Source organism: Triturus cristatus, chromosome 8 (genome assembly GCF_964204655.1).
Source record: "Triturus cristatus chromosome 8, aTriCri1.1, whole genome shotgun sequence".
Classification (NCBI taxonomy): Eukaryota; Metazoa; Chordata; class Amphibia; order Caudata; family Salamandridae; genus Triturus; species Triturus cristatus.
Window position 1 is genome coordinate 1,518,546,957 of NC_140591.1, and position 18,745 is coordinate 1,518,565,701.

The 18,745-nt window shown below is 43.1% G+C and overlaps 1 protein-coding gene across 3 annotated transcripts in view; it reads right to left on the reverse strand.

The window, feature by feature from the left end:
- NEU3 (neuraminidase 3) overlaps positions 1–18,745 on the reverse strand; it is an 80,033-nt gene that overhangs the window by 21,857 nt on the left and 39,431 nt on the right. For 2 of the 3 annotated variants that reach the window (XM_085623354.1, XM_085623355.1), the window contains exon 2: positions 18,184–18,398. The exons of the other annotated variant lie outside the window; for it this stretch is intronic. In XM_085623354.1, the coding sequence (XP_085479480.1) occupies positions 18,184–18,384 (201 nt within the window). In that variant the 5' untranslated portion in view covers positions 18,385–18,398. The remainder of the gene's footprint in view (positions 1–18,183; positions 18,399–18,745) is intronic. 3 annotated transcript variants of the gene reach the window in all.

The following is an 18,745-nucleotide window of genomic DNA, read 5'->3' on the forward strand; positions in this document are numbered from 1 at the left end:
TAGTTTGTGATTTTCATTTGTTGTCTACAGTTTTCAAGCAATGATGAGAACCACCTGAGGACACAGACATTAATTCCCATTCCTTTCTTTGAGGATTGTCAAAACAGTAATGGTTAACTGTGTCAAAGATCAATGACAAACCAAGATGGACATGGAGGCAGGATTCCTTTTCATCTAACCAATGGAGGTCATCACTGATTATTTTAAGGGCTTCTGCCAACCGCGATGGAGTGTGTGTCGGTTATTTTACCTTCTGACTTAAGAGTCTGAAATAGAAGTTGAAATCCTCCAGCGTGGGGAGTTAGCAGGCTGTATCTGCCAAAGTACTTGTAAAGCTGGATAGACAATTGACAAAGTCCCACTAAAGCTGTTGGTTTTGGTGTGAATAGTTCAGAGTGGGAGAAATTCATATTTTGTGGCCACTGAAGTTGTCGCACTGGGCACACATTTGTCCCGTCAAGATTTCAAATCCTCCACCAAGATTAGCTTGAAGTTGCATTCAAAGAGGTTGCTTTAAAATCAGCCACCTCTGTCACAAGGGCCTGTGACAAAAAATGTTAAGTTCCAACTTTTAAGAGTTTCTGGACCTGCTCCTCTTGGTCACTTCTAAGGTCCCTAGCACCTCAAGGACAGCACTTAGGAGCCAGGACTCACTCAAGCAGAGGCTACCCGCAGGATCCAGTTCCAGTTAGCTGCACACGTTAGGAAAAAAACCTCTTGCAGCTTTTTGTATCCTTGTCAGCCAACTGACCCATGGAGTCCAATTATTAGTCATGGGCACACATGGAAGCAGGTCTAGCCAACTGACCCATGGAGTCCAATTATTAGTCATGGGCACACATGGAAGCAGGTCTAGCCATTCAGGTCTCCACACAGGTCTCAAACAGCAGGTCCAGTCCTCTTCTGTTTTTCCACAGGTCCAAAGATTTTTCTGATGAGATGCGTGAGGTGTCAGTTTCGTAGGATTTACTAGTCAGTGGGTTTGGATGACTCATGGACACTTCCTAACCAATGAAGAAAAAGTCTCCCAGACTGTTAAATGTGTGGATGCATTTTGTGCACACAGCATTCTTTTCTCACTCAGTGCTATGGAGTGATGGTCATTTGAGGTCAGGTTCTATGCAATTAGGATTTGGCTGAATGTGAACTGTCTAGCATTGGGACAGATCCAATCTCTAAGAACCACAGTGCCGCAGTGTTGCACATTATGTCAGATTAGCTGACCACTAGGACTGGCTAACAGCCATTTATTTGCAAATCAATGAGTTTTGTTCATTCTTTACATTACCTGGGGCAACATATAAACTCAGACAGGTTGTCATCAGGTTCACTTGTGTCAAAAAGCACTGTCCGGCTAGTTTTGTGAGCTTATTACTACACGGTTTACTGTCCGTTGCCTAACTTACTGTATGGTAGTCATGTGTGTTTTAGTGATAGGCATGTGTGACTTTTCTGTCGCTCACCTATAAGAAGCGAGAAGTAATGTGGCTTTCTTGGGCACTATAATGCACTACATTACTTGTTTGCACATCATTATGAGCAACGAGGAAAGCAAAGATAGTGGATATGAACACGCAGGGAACCATGCTACAGTAAGGCCATTGTAGGCAACTGCATCCAAAAATAGCCACAGGACTATTCAAGATTTTAGCAAACATTTTCAAAATAGCCTGCTCAACAGAGGAAAGCAGTACCCAAACAACAAAATATAATGTTTCCTCGGGCTTCAACAGTCCTGGCACTGGAGCGGTCAACAAAGGGGCACTATGCAAGCAAGCAAGGTTTTTTGCCCATTGACAAATTTGCATCCTCTCCTTCAATGGTCACAAGGGAAGCACTTTGAAAGGTAATAGAACAAGTTGCCAACAGCAATGCTGAACTAGCAAATGTTGTTGATAATTGTGTTGATAAACAGGATGACGGTGGGAAAGGGGATATAATCAGGATAACGATATAGCCTTATAGCCCGCCGTAGCGGGCTATACCGGCTGTTAAAGGCCCGCTGCAGCGTTAAAGGCCCAAGCCGAAGGCGAGGGACTTTAACAAAGCAGAGGGACTTTAAAAGCCGGTATAGCCCTGCTACGAAGGGCTATAAGGCTATTAGAACATTCTGCCACTAGAGGGCAGAATGTTCTAACAAAACAAAGCCTTCAGGGAGCGCGAGGGGATTGAAATCCCCTCCGGCTTCCTGAAGTCTTTGTTCACAGCCAGAGCTGTGAACAAAGACACATTGGAATGTTGGTGCTCCGGGCTTATACCAGCATTATAAGCCCGGAGCACTCCATTGTTTTCAATGGAGCTCCCAACATTCCAATGTTCTAATAAGGGATGCATCTCAAGAGCCACAAAACGATTGTCATCACCCACTACAGCAGTGCAGGAATAGGGACAGTTATACCAATGTAATTTGTGGACATGTTGGAAGGAAAATAAGGTATGCTTTTTGTAGCAATGTAGATTTTTTTTGTTTACTGTTTTTCTTAAACATTTTTTGAATTTTTTTTTTTCCGTATTTCATGCTTTTTCTGCTTTAACAAATTTGTGTAACCATGAATTATTTTTACAGTATTTCATAATCATTTATTTGTTTCTAAATGTGTCATCGTTCTTAAAGTGCTTCACCTTTGTGGCCATGACAATTTTCACTCCTTGGGACAAAATTCTCGAGTTTTCTAAAGGCTTGAGGCTTGTGTCATTGGAACCATTATCAGTCTATTGTAATTTCTTTATTATGTTAGCTTGTTTACACTGCTAATTGTATTCATTATACAAAGTTTGAGACAGCTCGAAGGATCAATTTCGAGTGTTTGTCTCAGCAGGGATGTAGCTTAGTCAGTTAGATTCTAGGGGGGGAGGGGTGAATCTCAAATTTCCCAACTAAAAAAGCAGTCGGACACAAGGTGAATGTGTGAGGTGACCAAGGTTTGGGATGACCCTGCTTCATAAGGAATAGGGTCGGTAAGGATTTGAATTAGGTGTGCCTCTGGAGCTGATTTAGAGTTTGCCAGACAGGTACTCTCTTGCAATGGTGACAAGTACTGTTGTGTCCTACTTTAGTGTCGTGTGTCTCGTGGTTTCGAGTGTAGCTAAGGTAAGTGTGTGTGCGTCCATGGAATGTCATAGTCTCTGTGACATTCGGGTTCGGGGAGTTGCTGTTAGTCTGGCTGAGGATGTGGAGGTGTATCCTGGCGCTCACCTGTTTCATACTTTGTTCTTAATAAAGAACTTGTGACTTTCTACAAAGTGTACCGACCATCACTTCAATTGGCGACGATTGGGATTGGAGCAGCGGCGTGCAAAGGATTTAAACAAAAAAAAAACAAAAAACGGAAGAAGTCGATTTTTTTTATTTTTTTTTGTTATTGTGAGTTTCCTTCTAAAGTATTTGCCATCGGGACGGACGTCGGGGGACGGAAACAAGAAAAAAAAAAAGCAGGAAAAGGAACTTGTTTCGTACTTGTCTGTCCAGAAGAGTCTCGGACGGTTGGAGGGTCCGCGCTGTTGGCGAGATACGAATCGCTGCGGAGATTCCGGAACTGTACGCGCGAAGCGCTCCTGACGTAAGAGGAACATCTGGACACGTCAGGAGCATGCACAGTGTTTGGGAATACTTCTACGCAGCTACGCAAGGTCACGTTGCGTGACCCAACGTGGCGGCCATTTTGTTCTAATCAATTTCAGCGTTGGTTACCTAGCAACACGTTCGTACGGCGAATAAAAGGAACCACAAGGTGTTTGAAGTTGCGGAGCGCTGCGGAAACAGGTGAGATTGCCGGGGGAATACCCCAAATAAAGAATTTAGGACCAGAACTTAAGTTGCTGTTATAAAAAAAAAAAAAGAAGAAAGATTGAAAATGAGTGAAGGGGATAACGAAGGAAACCCCACAAATATAGAGATGGCACAGCAGAATTATTCAATAAGTAACCCACACACCTTTTGGGCTACAGGAGCAGAACCAGGTATCAAATGGTTAGAGTGGAAAGAATATTTTATTAACTATATCTCGGCTGTGGATGAAGCAGGGAAAATGAAACCAGAGCAGAAAAAGAGAATACTTCTACATTCCTTAGGACCTATGGGGCTGAAAACTTATTCAAGAATGTCCAAAGTGTCAGATGCAAATTTGAATACTTTTGAGAACGCAATAAAAGATATGGACAAGTATTTTGCCCCGAAGGTATGCATAGGTGTAATTAGGCACAGATTTTTTCAGAGGAAGCAAGCCAAAAATGAGACTGTTGATGACTGGTTAGATGATTTGAAGAAATTGGCGATAGATTGCAAGTTTGGTGATCTACATGATGACTTAATTAGAGATCATTTGGTTATGCATAATAACAATTCGCCTCTACAAGATCGCTTATGGGTGAATGGGGATGCACCACTGGAGGACGTACTGGCCATAATGAGGAAGTCAGAAATGTCTGGGAGATGTGCGACAGTGGTCAAGGCAGCAGAGAAAGATCCGGAAAAGGCGACAGAGGGAGTATTTAAAATTCAAAGTAAAGCTAAACCAAATTTTCAACGTACGCAAGGGAGATGGACAAGTCAACCCATGAGGAGCCAAGCGAGATATTTTAAGACTGAGGAGAGAAGATGCTATCGTTGCGACAGCAAAGAACATTTAGCTTTTAGCAAAATGTGCCCGGCTTTGAAGAAAAAGTGTGGTATTTGTGGATTGTTAGGCCATTTTAGCAAAATGTGTCGTAGGCGCAGCAATGTAAAGTACATATGGAATGATGAGGAGGAAGATGGTGAGGACGAGGAAGAATGTGTGAAGAGCGTGAGGGGAAGCTTCATGTTGAACATAGAGGATAATTCTATGGAGGGGAAACCTATTTGTGAGCTATCCTTGGGTGGAGTTAAAGTAATGGTGTATGCGGATTCAGGATCACCGTACACAATTATAAATGAAGAAATTTGGAAAGAAAAATTTGTGGGAAAAATTGGGAACCATTTAAACAAATCAGATGTAAATCCTGTGAGTTACACTGGTGAAAAAATTGACATGTTAGGTTTCAGATGGTTGACATTCCTATTTAAAGGGAGATCCACAAGAGGGAAATTGTACATAGCTAAGAGGGGACCGTCAGTGTTGGGATGGTTCGATCAAAATGATCTGCATGTAATTCTTGATCCTAATAAGGTGGAAAAAGTGCTGATAATGGATGAGTGCAGTAAGATGAGTGAAATGTTGAGTTGGAAATTTCCTATGGTGTTCGGGAAAGTGCTAGGGGAGCTCAAAGGGTTTGAGCACAAAATAATACTGAGAAAGGATGCACAACCCAAAGTTCACAAAGCAAGACCCATTCCGATATTGATTAGGGATGAGGTAAAGAGTGAAATACAGAATTTGTTAAGCAAAGGAGTTATTGAAGAGGTGGAGACATCAGCATGGATTTCTCCGGTTGTCGTGGCCCGCAAGCCTAACGGAAAAATCCGGCTTTGCATAGACTTGCGCCATTTAAACAATAACATTGTTATAGAAAAGTTTCCTTTACCCAAAATCAATGAGATGGTTTCATCTTTGAGAGGGGTTACGTGGTTTTCTACCATTGACCTGTCTGCGGCTTACCATCAGGTTGTGTTGGAAGCAGATTCAAGGAGCCTCACAGCGTTTATTACGCCGTTTGGGTGCTTTCAATTCACACGAATGCCTTTTGGGCTGGCATCTGCTGCAGCAGTTTTTCAGAGACTAATGCACAGATTGTTTGGTGATGTTGAGGGTGTACGTTTTTTTCAGGATGACATTTTGGTAGCAGGGAAAGACAAACTGGAACATGATAAAAAATTGATTCAAGTTTTGGAAACTTTACAGTCAGTGGGGTTAACAGTTGAGCTAACTAAATGTAAATTCGGTCAGAGGAGTGTCTCGTATCTGGGGCACATTATAAGTGAGGAAGGAGTAAGACCTAAGCCAACATTGGTCGAAAACATCATTAGGTCACCAGCCCCTGTGTCTAAGGAAGAGATAAGGTCATTTTTGGGTATGGCAGAATATTGTGCGAAATTCATAAAGAATTTTGCATCGAAAGTGTACAATATTCGTTTACTTTTAAAGAAAAATGCAAAATTTGATTGGAATAAGGAGTGTGAAAGAGAATTTAGGGAAGTCAAGGTGGATCTTCAAGCAGTGAATGCTCTTGCTAGATTTGATCCGAATTTAGATTGTTTCTTGACTACGGACGCTAGCGATAAAGGGCTTGGTGCTGTGTTGTCACAAAAAGGGAAGGACGGAAGAGAGGAGATCATCTTATTTGCTTCTAGAGCATTGTCACCTGTAGAAAGTAAATATCCGATCATAGAAAGAGAGGCATTGGCGTGTGCATGGGCACTTGAACATTTTCGTGCCTTTGTGTGGGGGAAACCTGTGGTGATTCGCACGGATCACCGACCTTTGGTTCGTATTTTATCTAGTGAGGGCACAGCAGTTGCTTCGGCTAGATTGGCCAGAATTTCAATGAGGATGAAGGAGTTCATTTACAGGATGGTGCATGTTCCGGGCAAAGAAAATGTAGTGGCGGATTGCCTATCAAGATTGCCCACTCCGTTGGAGGAATGTGTGGATGATCCTTGGGGGAACTGTAGTATAGCTTTAGTACATGATTCTGGTGCAGCTGCTATCAGTAAAGGTGAATGGCTAGAGGAACAATCTAAGGACGAGGTGTTGGAGAGAGTTGTGGAGTACGTTTCTAAAGGGTGGCCGAGGAAGGCGAGTATTTTGGGAGGTTTGCAATCTTATTGGGAGGTACGGATGGAATTGGTTCTAGACAAAGATCTGTTGTTAAGAGGTGACAGAATAATTCCTCCAAAGACATTGCGGGGAAGGATTTTACAATTATGCCATGAGGGGCATTTTGGAATTGTCAGAACTAAGTTGATTGTGAAGGGGATGTTCTGGTGGCCAGGAATTGACAAGGAGATTGAAAGTTTTGTGAAGACTTGTTCGGTTTGTTGCTCGGCGGACAAGTCTTTGAAAACTTTAAGACCCACAATGAGTGAAGGTTTAATTCCGAGTTTGCCATGGGATACTATTGCGGTGGACATTTTTGGACCGGTTGGTGAATTAAAAGAGTATGGGTTGGTGGCTATAGATTTGTTTACCAAATGGCCAGTTGTAGAAATAGTAGAGAAGGCAGATACTCAGTCCGTTTTAAGGTTTTTGGATAATATCTTTGTGATGGAAGGCTTACCGGGTTGCATTCTTACGGACAACGGGGTGCAATTTCTTTCTAATATGGCTAAAGAGTACTTTAAAAGGTGTGGGATTAAACATAAAACCACGGCGCTGTACAATCCAAGTGGGAATGGTACGGTGGAACGTTTTAATAGGGTGATTAAAGGGGTCATCCAAGCGTCAATGAACAAAAATCTGGATTGGAGGATACAAGTGCAAAAAGCGGTGTGGTCATACAGAATTACTTCTCAAATTCAAACTGGGTTGCCTCCTTTTGTCATGATGAGGGGTAGAATGCCAAGGAGTAAGTACAATCCAAAGTGGTTAGTACAAAGTGGAGTACATCATTGGTCTCCTAATGAGGTACGAGGTAAATTGGAAGAGGTACATGCAAAAACGAAAGTTTATTATGATAGGGTCCATGGTGCCAAGGAGGTGGATATTGAAGTTGGCGATTGGGTACGGGTCAGGAAACCGTTCAAAGTTGTTAAAGGAGAGAGTAAATTTGAGTCACCTCAGCAAGTTATGGAGGTTTTGAGGAATTCGGTTAGGTTAAGTGATGGGAAGGTGTGGAATTTGAAAGACATAGCTGTGATTGGCGGTCAAGATGGTGGTAATCTTGTGGAGGATCAAAGGGAAGATTTTGAATGGGTGGAGGATTATTTTGAGAACAGTAACCTACGGTCACAGTTAGGTGTGGAAGATGTACGGGAACATGAGGAGGTTCAGGAGGATGAATTCTGTCATGGGGGTGCCAAGGATACTTCTTCTGTTACGGAGGGGGAAGGGTCTATGTCGTGTCAGCCAAGCATGGTACCTCCACAGGAATGTGTCACATTACCTATACAGGGGGATGTTATTTCTGGTGATGGTGGCATGGGGGTAGGAAAAAGGAAAAAGATTTTGCCTAGTTGGCTTAAGGAGTATATTGTGTAGTACTGTTGTCTTGTGCTTGGTGTTCTTCCTGTGTTTGTGGATATAAGCTGTTTTTTTTTATTTTTTATTGTGTTTGTATTTTGGTTTTGTTAGTTGGTTGTTTGTTGTGTTAAGGGGTGTATGTGTTGTGTCCTACTTTAGTGTCGTGTGTCTCATGGTTTCAACCATGTGCACATTACAATCTGTTAATCCTCCTGCGTTTCTAGACACTCCTAGAGAACCTTCTATCAGATGGGAAGTTTGGCATGATGCCTTTGAGACTTATCTGGGAGCTATTGGTGCATCCCGATTCAGTGCTGATAGGAAAGAAATGTTTACCTTTACATTCTCTAGGGTTTGAGGACAGGTCCGTGTTTAAACACTTACCTGATTTACCACAAGTAGAAGGTGTACTTAATGATGAACAGTTCTTAAACTTAAACTTCGCTCTTACAAACAACCAAGTATTATGGTTATCAGGCATAAGTTTTTAATGAGAAAACAATCTGAAGGAGAAGATGTTGATTCCTACATCTCTGTTTTGCACAGATTGGCGGCAGATTGCAAATTCGAAAACTTTACTGATCAACTTATTAGAGACCAATTCGTATGCCATTATAAAGATAAGAATATTAGACAGAAATTACTTAGCATGAGTGACCCATCTTTACATGATACCATTAAATTGGCCAAGTGCATAGAAATTTCTATGATTTCTTTAAAATAATTAGATGATAAAGTGTTAGAGTCTGTCAATGCTATTAAAATTAATTCTTCTGCCAAACCCCTCAAGAAATCATTTAAAGGGAATGTTAATACCCTTAGCAAGTCATTCAAATCTGAAACACCGTTTAATGTAGGTTCTAATTTATGTCTGAAGTGTGGTAATCCTCCTCACTCTAAGGAATCTAGATGTCCTGCGGTTAATGTTACCTGCAATTATTGTAAGAAAGTAGGGGACATTGCCAAAATGTGTTTAAAGAGGAGAGGACAAAAGAAACCTGTTGTGAGTGTGGTTGAGTTAGATTCCTCATCTGACACAGAAATAGTCTCAGTGGTCACTAATTATAATTCTAATAATTCCGATGTTTAAGAAAACGTTGTTCAAGGTGATCCTGCATCTTGCGTTGATCCTATTGCTGAGATCAGTGTGGGAGACAAAAATATCATATTGTTAGTTGACTTTGGTGCCAAGATAACAATGATCACCAAAAAATTGTTCGATGAAACTTGGAAAGGTTTTCAGCCAGTATCCCCCCGATCGCCCTCCCGTATCATATGAAGGTTGGAAAATTGAGTTATTGGGATTCTTTGAAGAGGAAATGTGTTTCAAGGGGAGGAAAATCAAAGGGAAGATCTACGTTGCCTTGAAAGTTGCCTTAAAAGGTCTTAACATCTTAGGTTGGTCCCATCAGGGTCTCTTTGGAATGATCCTCAAACCAGGAGCCAAAGAACAAGTACTTGTTGTGGGCTGTACTGATGAAATTCAAGAATTGCAAAATACATTTCCTTCTGTTTTTGGTAATGATTTAGGAAAAATGTGCGGGTTTAAACACAGAATAATCGTAGAGGAGGGTTCTATCCCGGTAAAATACAAACTTACAGGTGTACCCTACAGCGTAAGGGACGACCTGGAGAAAGAATTATTACAATTGTGTGAGAAAGGTGTTATTGAGTCTGCGGAGTCTTCTCTGTGGCTGTCTCCTTTGGCAGTTGCCAGGAAGAGGTGTGGTCAGCTCAGGGTCTGTGTTGATGTAAGATCTCTCCAATGAAAAAATCGAAAAAATGGCCAGGAGGAAAAAATATACAAAAAAATGAATTCTCAATAGAAGGCTAAATATTCCTCCATTGGTAGTACATAGTCCTATTATTCCTTAACATACATTTCAACACAAGGAACAATCACATACCAAAAATCAAATGATTACATAATTTAATTAACGTAATCCGGATTTACTTTATCATAGTTTTGAGATTTTCTTCTTAATATACCAAAAACATATATATACACACACATACAACACTTATATACAAAAGGCAAGAAATAAATAATAATGACAATAATGTCAAGTTCCTTCCACCCAAATCGTTGGACAAGGAGTGTTCACCTATAACCTATAGGTAATACACTTAGAGGAAGTCTTATTTGCACAATTGGTTCTAAAATTCTCTACAGAACCCTAATCAGAAAATTGTGCATAAATTCTTCATAGAATAAATCAAATAATTTCTCATCAGACTCCTCTTAACAAAATCTGTCGACGCGGACGCGTTTCGGCTAAATGACACATCTAGGCCTCCTCAGGACAGGGGTGAGGGAAGCGACCAGAAATCCATATGCCTTCAACAATCTAAACAGAGTAAATCCAAATGCGACAAAGGGATAGTGCTGCTCTATTTCATAAACTGATGCGCACCTCCAAGCACTCTGAATAGCAGTGAAGTGCCAACTCGTTGTGCTGCTATAAATCTTTAAACAATCGAGAACCTACAAGGTCTTGGTCTCCTTCATTCTTCGTAAGGGCACAGGGCCAGATGTAAGATCTCTCAACAAGGAGATTTGGGTTGACTCACATCCTCTTCCTAAGATCAATGACCTTTTCGCTTCCACTAAAGGGGTTACGTTTTTCACAAAGCTCGGCCTTGCCTGTGCATACCACCAGGTCGAGCTATATCCTGATTCCCATCACCTTACTGCTTTTGTTTCCCTTCTGGGTACCTTTCAGTATCGACGGATGCCGTTTGGCTTAGCAGCGTCGGTATTCCAGAGGGTGATGAGTAACATTCTGAAAGGAGTCAATGGTGTTTTAGTCTTCCATGACGATGTTCTAATTTTCGCAAAAGATGTTATTTCACATGATCGCATCCTACACAAAGTTCTGAGTTTATTTCAAGAGCATGGTGTTGTTCTAAAACCTAAAAAAAATAATAATAATTCTGTACTGAAGTAGAGTACTTGGGCCATATTGTCACTCAAGAAGGGGTTAGTCCCAGACCTGGCCTTCTTGAAGCCATCACTAATGCATCTACTCCTACTCATAAAACGGGAGTTAAGTCTCTACTTGGTCTCTGTGAATATTATTCAAGGTGTATTCCTCGCTATGCCACTATTGTCTGTCCTATCAGTAATCTCCTTAAGAAAGGGATCAAGTTTGAATGGTGCGAAGAGTGTGTGTCAGTTTTTAGCCAAGTTAAGTTGCTCTGAGGAAAAAGTGCTGTTCTTAAACCTTTTGACCCCAGTTTATCGTGTTGTCTAACTGTTGATGCCAGCCAGGTGGGTTTGGGCACAACTTTAATGTAGCTGGAGGATGGAGTGGAAAACACCATTGGATTTGCATCCAGGGTTCTAAGGGCTGCGGGATTACAATATTCCATTATTGAGAAAGAACTCTTAGCTTGTTCCTGGGCGATTAAAAAGTTTTGTCCATACATTTGGGGAAAACGTTTTTTACTTCAAACAGATCACAAGCCCTTAGTTAATATTTTGGGTGGCAGCATGAGTAAATGCTGTACTCCTAGGATTATGCGGATGGTTACCAAAGTCCTCCAGAACCAGTTAGATGTCAAACATATTTCTGGTGGTAGGAAAAGGAGAGCAGGCTTTCTCTCTCGGTTTCCTACCATAAGTGATGAAGATGATGAAACTTCTTTTTTAGATCTTATTGCTGAAGATTGCGAAGACTGGTTGCAGCCATGGAAATACCAGAGTTAAAGTTTTGTTTGGAAGATGAATGGTGGTCGGCTTTTTCTAATGATTGTGTCCTCCAAGAGGTTTGTACCCTTGTTAGGAATGGGTGGCCTAGAGAGAAAGTGCTATCTCCTATGCTACAACCATTTTCCAAAATTGAGAGTGAGATCGCCTTAGAAGATGGTCTTCTGTTGCGAAGAGATAAGCTGTTTTCAGAAAAGGGATCATTGAGAGGGCCCATGAAGGACATTTAGGTTCTTCTTTCACCAAGCATCGTGTTGGTGATGCTTTTTGGTGGCCCAGTATGGATTCTGATATTAACGATCTTGTTGCCAACTGTTGGGTCTGTAAGTCATCAGATAAAGCTCTTAAAGTTTCAGTTCCTCCTCTGATACCCATTGAGTGCCCTGATGGTCCTTGGATAAAACTTGGTGTGGATATCATGGGACCATATGAGATCTCTCAGGTGGTTACAAGTATATTTTAGTTCTTATCGACTATGCTTCCAAATGGCCAGAATATAAGCTTGTCAGAGAGGCTAACACCAAAAGTGTTGTTGATTTTTTGAATGATGTTTGGTCGAGAGAGGGCTTTCCAGAAGTCCTTGTTTCGGACAATGGAAAGCAGTTTGTCAGCAAAGAGTTTGAACCTTTCTTTTCTGTTTCAGGTGTGAAACATGTCAAAAGATCTTTGTATTATCCTCAAGGAAACAGACTTGTGGAAAGGATGAATCATGTTGTTGGTGATTGTGTGAAATGGGCCAAGGCTAGCAACCTTGATGTTTCTGGTGCTTTAAATAGCATGTTTTGGTTCTTTAGAACCACTCCTCATTCCTCCACTAAGGTCTCAACTTTAGAACTACTGAGGGGTAGAAAGGCTAATACATCTTTCAGACCTGGTTGGATGTCCAAGTGGATAAAATCTGAGTCAGATATTTCAAAATTGTTGTCCATTGTTAAAGAGAATGTGTCTTCCACACAGTCTAAACAAAAACTATGTCATGACTTAAAGAAAGGTTCCAAAACTTCAACTTTGGAAGTTGGTGATACGATCAAAATAAAGAAGTTGTATCATGTTAACAAAGGTGAAAGTACATTTGGTGCACCTGTTAAAGTCATTAAGTTGGTGGGAAATGCTGTACATGTAGATGGGAGGTTTTGGTGGAACCTTAGTAAGGTTGTTAAGGTTCGACAAAATGATTCACATTTTTCTCCTATCGAGAGGAGTTTCCTTCCCACTAATGCAGATTCTCTCCAAGGTATTGTGAGAAGAAGTTCCCGGTTGTTACCAAACCTGCAAGTTACAGAGATTAAGTTTTATTGTATTTTTTTTGGGGGGGGGGGTTTAAGAAGAAGGGAAGGTAATGTAGTATCCTGAGTAATGTTATTTCCTTATATCTTGTTTACACTGCCTCTGTTCTTATTAGAATGTTCTAGTTACCTAGGAACATGAGAATGTACATATGTTTTACTCTTGAAGCTGTGTCTGTTAGAGCTGGTTGTTTCCTGGCTGGCTCCTTTTCCATGTAGCCTACAATAAATGTACTTCAAGACAGATCCTGTTTCCAGCCTCCTTACTACAGCCTGCCCACCCGATTTTGAGTAGGGCTGACAGCAAGTATTACGCAGACAAAGTAAAATTTACTCTCTGTGTTAAAACTTCTTTGACGGCCCGACGGAGTAGGTGCCATCTGAAGTACGCCATATGACTGTCCACCCTATTTAAAGTGGAAGGTCAGATGGCTTTTTTTTTCTCTTTTACTCCAGGTATATTCTGGCAGTGAGGAACAGTATAAAACGGAAAATGACGCCCACACCATCGGAGTAGATTGGTGAAGGAGTTATTAGTGTTTTTTTATTTTTCAAAAACAAATTCCATCTTGGGGAGTTTCCTATTGAAAAAGAAACTATGGAAAAGTTTGATGCCCAGCCGTCATGTTTGATGGATATGTTTGTTAACCTTTGCTACACTGACAGGGAGCACCATGATGGCAGTTACAGCCAATGTATAGAGATGTCCACTGGGCTGGCAGGCATTTCTCAATTTGGCGGGTGGAGCAAAGGCTTTAAAGTCCTCTGCCCCCCTGTCTGCCTTTATTCTGTCTGCTAAATCCTAAATTAGGCCCTCTGTCTGGTGGCCCCGTGGGTGAAAAACAGTGGTTTGCACTGCTACCTCAAGGGATTGCCACGGGTTAGTCTATTTGCAAGCATGCGTCAAATCACCCATTTAGTGTTTGATTGCCAGTAGTAGGCCTGGATGACTGAGAATGGTGTAGTTTTCCAAGCCTACTACTGCAATGTTTGTGAATTCTAAAAAGTAGCAAATTTGAATCTAAAGGGAGCATTTTAGCTACATTTTTGATAAACCGGTCACTAAGGGGCATATTTACAAAGTACTGGTGCAACACAGTGCACCAAGCATAGTTGCTCTGCTGCATTGTGTCACCAGAAGAGAGCAGACTGTGCCATTTCTTCTAAGAAATGGTCAGCTCCACTTTCCCCATTCACTGGCCCATTTTGAGCTGCTAGCGTCAATGCAGGCACCCTGGTGCCATAGTGCAAGGCTGTCTGTGTTACAGTCAGGGTAGTATTTGTGTGGAAGGAGTACCTCCCTGCACAAAACTATCCTTGGAGGCTTTTTTCTCTCAGTATGTGGGCTGATAATGCAGAACACATGCAAAGAGGAAATAACGAGGAGAAATAAAGAGGTTTCTCCTCTTTACACCAGCCCTAGGCAGATGCACCATTTTGATGCAAACCCATGTCTACAATCCTTGCAATTCTTTGTAAACATGGATTTGTGTAAAATCCATGGGTGGATACACAGGAACACCCATGCACCATACATGGAAGGCCTACCTGATGAAAAGTAATGTAACGTAGCATAGTGCGCTGAATTGTTAATTTTTCTTACAAGGCCACGTAAATCGATGTTTGCGTGGCTTTGTCAAAACCAAAGAGTATTTTGCATCTGGGTACATCAAAAAAGTGACCCAACTCGAACACAAAATCTTTGTAAATCTGGGCCCGTGTAAATATACGTTTGTGTCAAAATCCATGGGTGGATGCACAGGAGCGCCCATGCACCACCCATTGAACCTGACACACTGTAACACCCTGCTTTTTGTTTACTTTTTCTTACAAAGCTTCACAAATCAACATTTGCGTGGCTTTGTAAATATCAAAAAAGCATTTTGCGTCGGCGCTGTGTCAAAAAGTGACAAAACCCAACACAAAATCTTTGTAAATTTGTACCTGAATATATTTAAGTTCCTGATCCAAAAAATGAACAAGTTAAAACCTCATAGTGAAACTGTGGATGACACGAAAAACCGACACAGGCATAGCAGACTCGACTCGAGTCCGCAGACCCAACTACCAAGCCAAAATGTATTTATCTGGGGGGTTTCAGACCCCCAACCCCCCCCCCCCCCCCCCGAAGCTACACCCCTGCGTCCAAGCTAACTCTAACAGTAAAATAGGTATGGGACTTTAGCTCCCTAATCTCCTGGCTGGCAGGGGATGCTTGCAGTCCTCTCTGGCATGGCAGTGGAGAGCTCTCGGTTGTCTTCAAAGTGTGAGTACTTTTTAAACTAACATGGCCATGTAGGCTTTTCTATCTGGGGCAATACGGACAGTTACATCATGGCAGTATCAGTCAAGCAATGGATGTTCCAGCCCTGGGATCCCTGCATAGGGTGAAGTATTAACCGGCCCCTGATTCTGCACCTTCAATAAAAGCTATAGTTCCCCGAGCAGCCCATTGGCAGAGTAAATAGAATCAGTGTAGCAAGGGTGCCCTTGCCCTTAATGCAAGAAAGGAAAACCTTCCCCCACCGCTCCTGGTCAGTGATAAAAAGTGGCCATAATTGACATACAGACGTCCTTCACACAGCTGGGCCCGTGTGTCACAGCACCCGTCGAACTAGTTATACATCTGGAAATGTCTCATTCTACCTGTCCTTTCCTCATTCCTCCCTCTCCGTTCCAGCCTCTTCCGACTGCTTCGTCCTCTCTTCTTCCTCTCTCTGTCTCCCTTTCCTTACTCTCGCACTCATCCTCACCTCCTTCCTCCCTTCCTCACACCTCGCTATCCTGAAGCCCTCTCCTCTCCTTCTCTTCTACTTCCCTCTCCCTAAATTGTCCTGTCTCCACTTTCTTCTATTTTTTCCCTACCCTCCCCCCAATCATCCCCTTCATGTACAATCCCTCTATCGTCTTCCTCCCTTTCTCTATACTTCGCCTTTGCTTCTTTCTCCGTCTTCAATCTCTTTCCTCCTGTTCTTTCCCTGACATGCTGTTTCTGCCCCTTTCACTTCCTCTTCTTTATCCCCTTTTGTTCATCTGTATCTCATTTTCTTTTCTGTGACTATTTCCTCTTTCTATCTTTCATCCTTTCTTTTCCTTCTCTTTCACTGCTTTCGTCGCTCTTCTACATTTCACCCTTTACACCCGCCTAATCCCTCCAAACCACCATACCCCATCCAGGGCCGGACAGGCCTTTTATTCCACCAGGCATTTCCCTGGTGGGAAGGAGGACGGTTTTGAAAGCCGGGGCCGCTCCTGGTGTCTCTGTCACTTTCCCTTGCTCCGAGAGGTTAATTGCAGACAACAGGAGGAGGCTTAAAAAAGAGAGAGCGAGAGAGAGAGAGAGTGGGCAGGGCAAAGGTAGAGAGAAAGTGATCAGTGTTAGATAAGAGGGAAAAGAGAGAGTGGATGGATGGATGGGTGGATGGATGGATGGATGGGTGGCTGGGTGGATGGATGGGCGGGTGGGTGGGTGGATGTGTGGGTGGATGATTGATGGATGGATGAATGGGTGGATGGGCGGATGGATGGGTGGAGGATGGATGGCTGGGTGGCTGGGTGGATGGATGGATGGGTGGGTGGGTGGATGTGTGGGTGGATAATTGATGGATGGATGGATGGGTGGATGGATGGATGGCTGGGTGGGTAGATGGGTGGATGGGTGGATGGATGGATGGATGGATGGATGGGTGGATGGATGAATGGGTGGATGGATGGGTGGATGGGTGGATGGATGGGTGGATGGATGGATGGCTGGGTGGGTAGATGGATGGATGGATGGGCGGATGGATGGATGGATGGATTGATGGATGGATGGATGGATGGATGGATGGATGGATGGATGGATGGATGGATGGATGGATGGATGGATGGATGGATGGATGGGTGGATGGATGTGTGGGTGGATGGACAAAGAGAGATAAAGGGAGCTGGGATGGACTGAGCATTTTTGACAGTGCTGCTTTAGGTTCCCCAATCGGGCCCGGACTCCATCCTCCAAGACTGCCGGGACCAGGGCAGGTGACCTATAATCTACTTTAAGCTAGTACAGGGCAGACCTCCGCCTCTTGATCCCGGTACCGCTGCACCAGTTGTACAACTGACAGCTACGCCCGTAATGTAGAGCACCACATGCAATCAGCAACACTGACCTATCACAGCATCAGAAAACACTTTGGACATGATGGTAATTGGAACATTTTTCTGGATTATATAATCAGCACCTTAGGCAAGCTAGCAGCATCATTGAGCATAATAGTATTAGTAGCATCCTGGAATATTCAACCAGCTCTGAGATGCCATTGGCCATGCGCTGCAAAGGTTTAAGGACCATTCGGCAATACACTGACTGCGCCAGGCACATGATGGCAGCGATCTGGAAACAGACAGCATGCATCACTGCTGGTGGTATTTTATTTTTCGTGTCGAAATTCTGATGGGCTATCAAGTAACACAGGAACAATGATCAACACTTCATCCCTGGCAAACAGTTCACTTTTCACTTGGAGCACAGCAGACTCTTTAAACGGCACTATTTGTTAGTGGGCACACTTTGCCAGACAGTAGCACAAACCTACTGTGTGTCCAGTGGTTTGGTAGCAGGCACAATACATCTTGTATGGGCATGCACACGGTTTGCTGCTACAGCATCACCTTCCATATTCTCCTTTGGGACAGAACCGCACTACACCCTCATTGGAAGCGTGCTCTGTGCAAAGTGGGGCAGCCATGACTTGTTCTGCCAGGACTGGGCTCAGTTCCCAGTTTGACCCTGCCAGGTTGCCACAGTAAACAGGACTCTCCGCCCTCAGTCTGCCATAGCCAGGGCGGGCTTTAGGGCAGTGCGACCGGTGCGGCCGAACAGGGCGCTGACCTGTGGAGGGGGCGCTGACTTCAGGATGGGTGCTGTGTTTAGCAATACCTTATGATTGGAGAGATGAGGTGGACTTTTGCCCGGTGGTTGTGAGAGAATCCGAGTCATGGGATGTGGGGGGCACTAAAAGTTATTGTCGCAACGGGCGCCACCAGCGCTAAAGCCGGCCCTGGCCATAGGACCCACACCATGCAACCCACATCACAAACCTCAAAGTATTACCTCAACTGAGTCCTCTGCCATATGTCCTCGCCTCATGACCAAGTATTCGGCATCGACATCTTTGGCAGTGGATCGCTTCTCGGCGAATGCCAAGATGGTGCGCGTAGACTGGATGTAAAGCAGCGCGGGAATCCTGTAGGTGACCCCACTCGGCTCCCGATGGAAGAGGGTGCTCTTCTCAGGTAGGGCAGTGGCGTCCATGGTGTAAGACAATTCTAAAAGTCACAAGAGAAACTGCAAAGCGTGAGTATGAAAATCAGGAGCCTTCTATGCCACACTTCACAATACTTTACACAAGAAAGGACTACAAATAAATAAGTGAAATCTGCAGTATTTGGAATGGAGGGGAAGAACTATGTGGCTGAAAGCCATAACACCTTTTGTTTGGATCGCCTCCGCTCTAACATTGCATTCTTTATCCTCATGTGTCTAACCTCCTTGGTAAAAAAGATAAAATACTCTCTTACTAGTAAAAATTGCATTGGTTTGTTGTTGAAGAAAACTCCATGAACAACCATATTCTAAAAAAGATGGCACCAGCAAAAGAGGGACGAGAAACTAG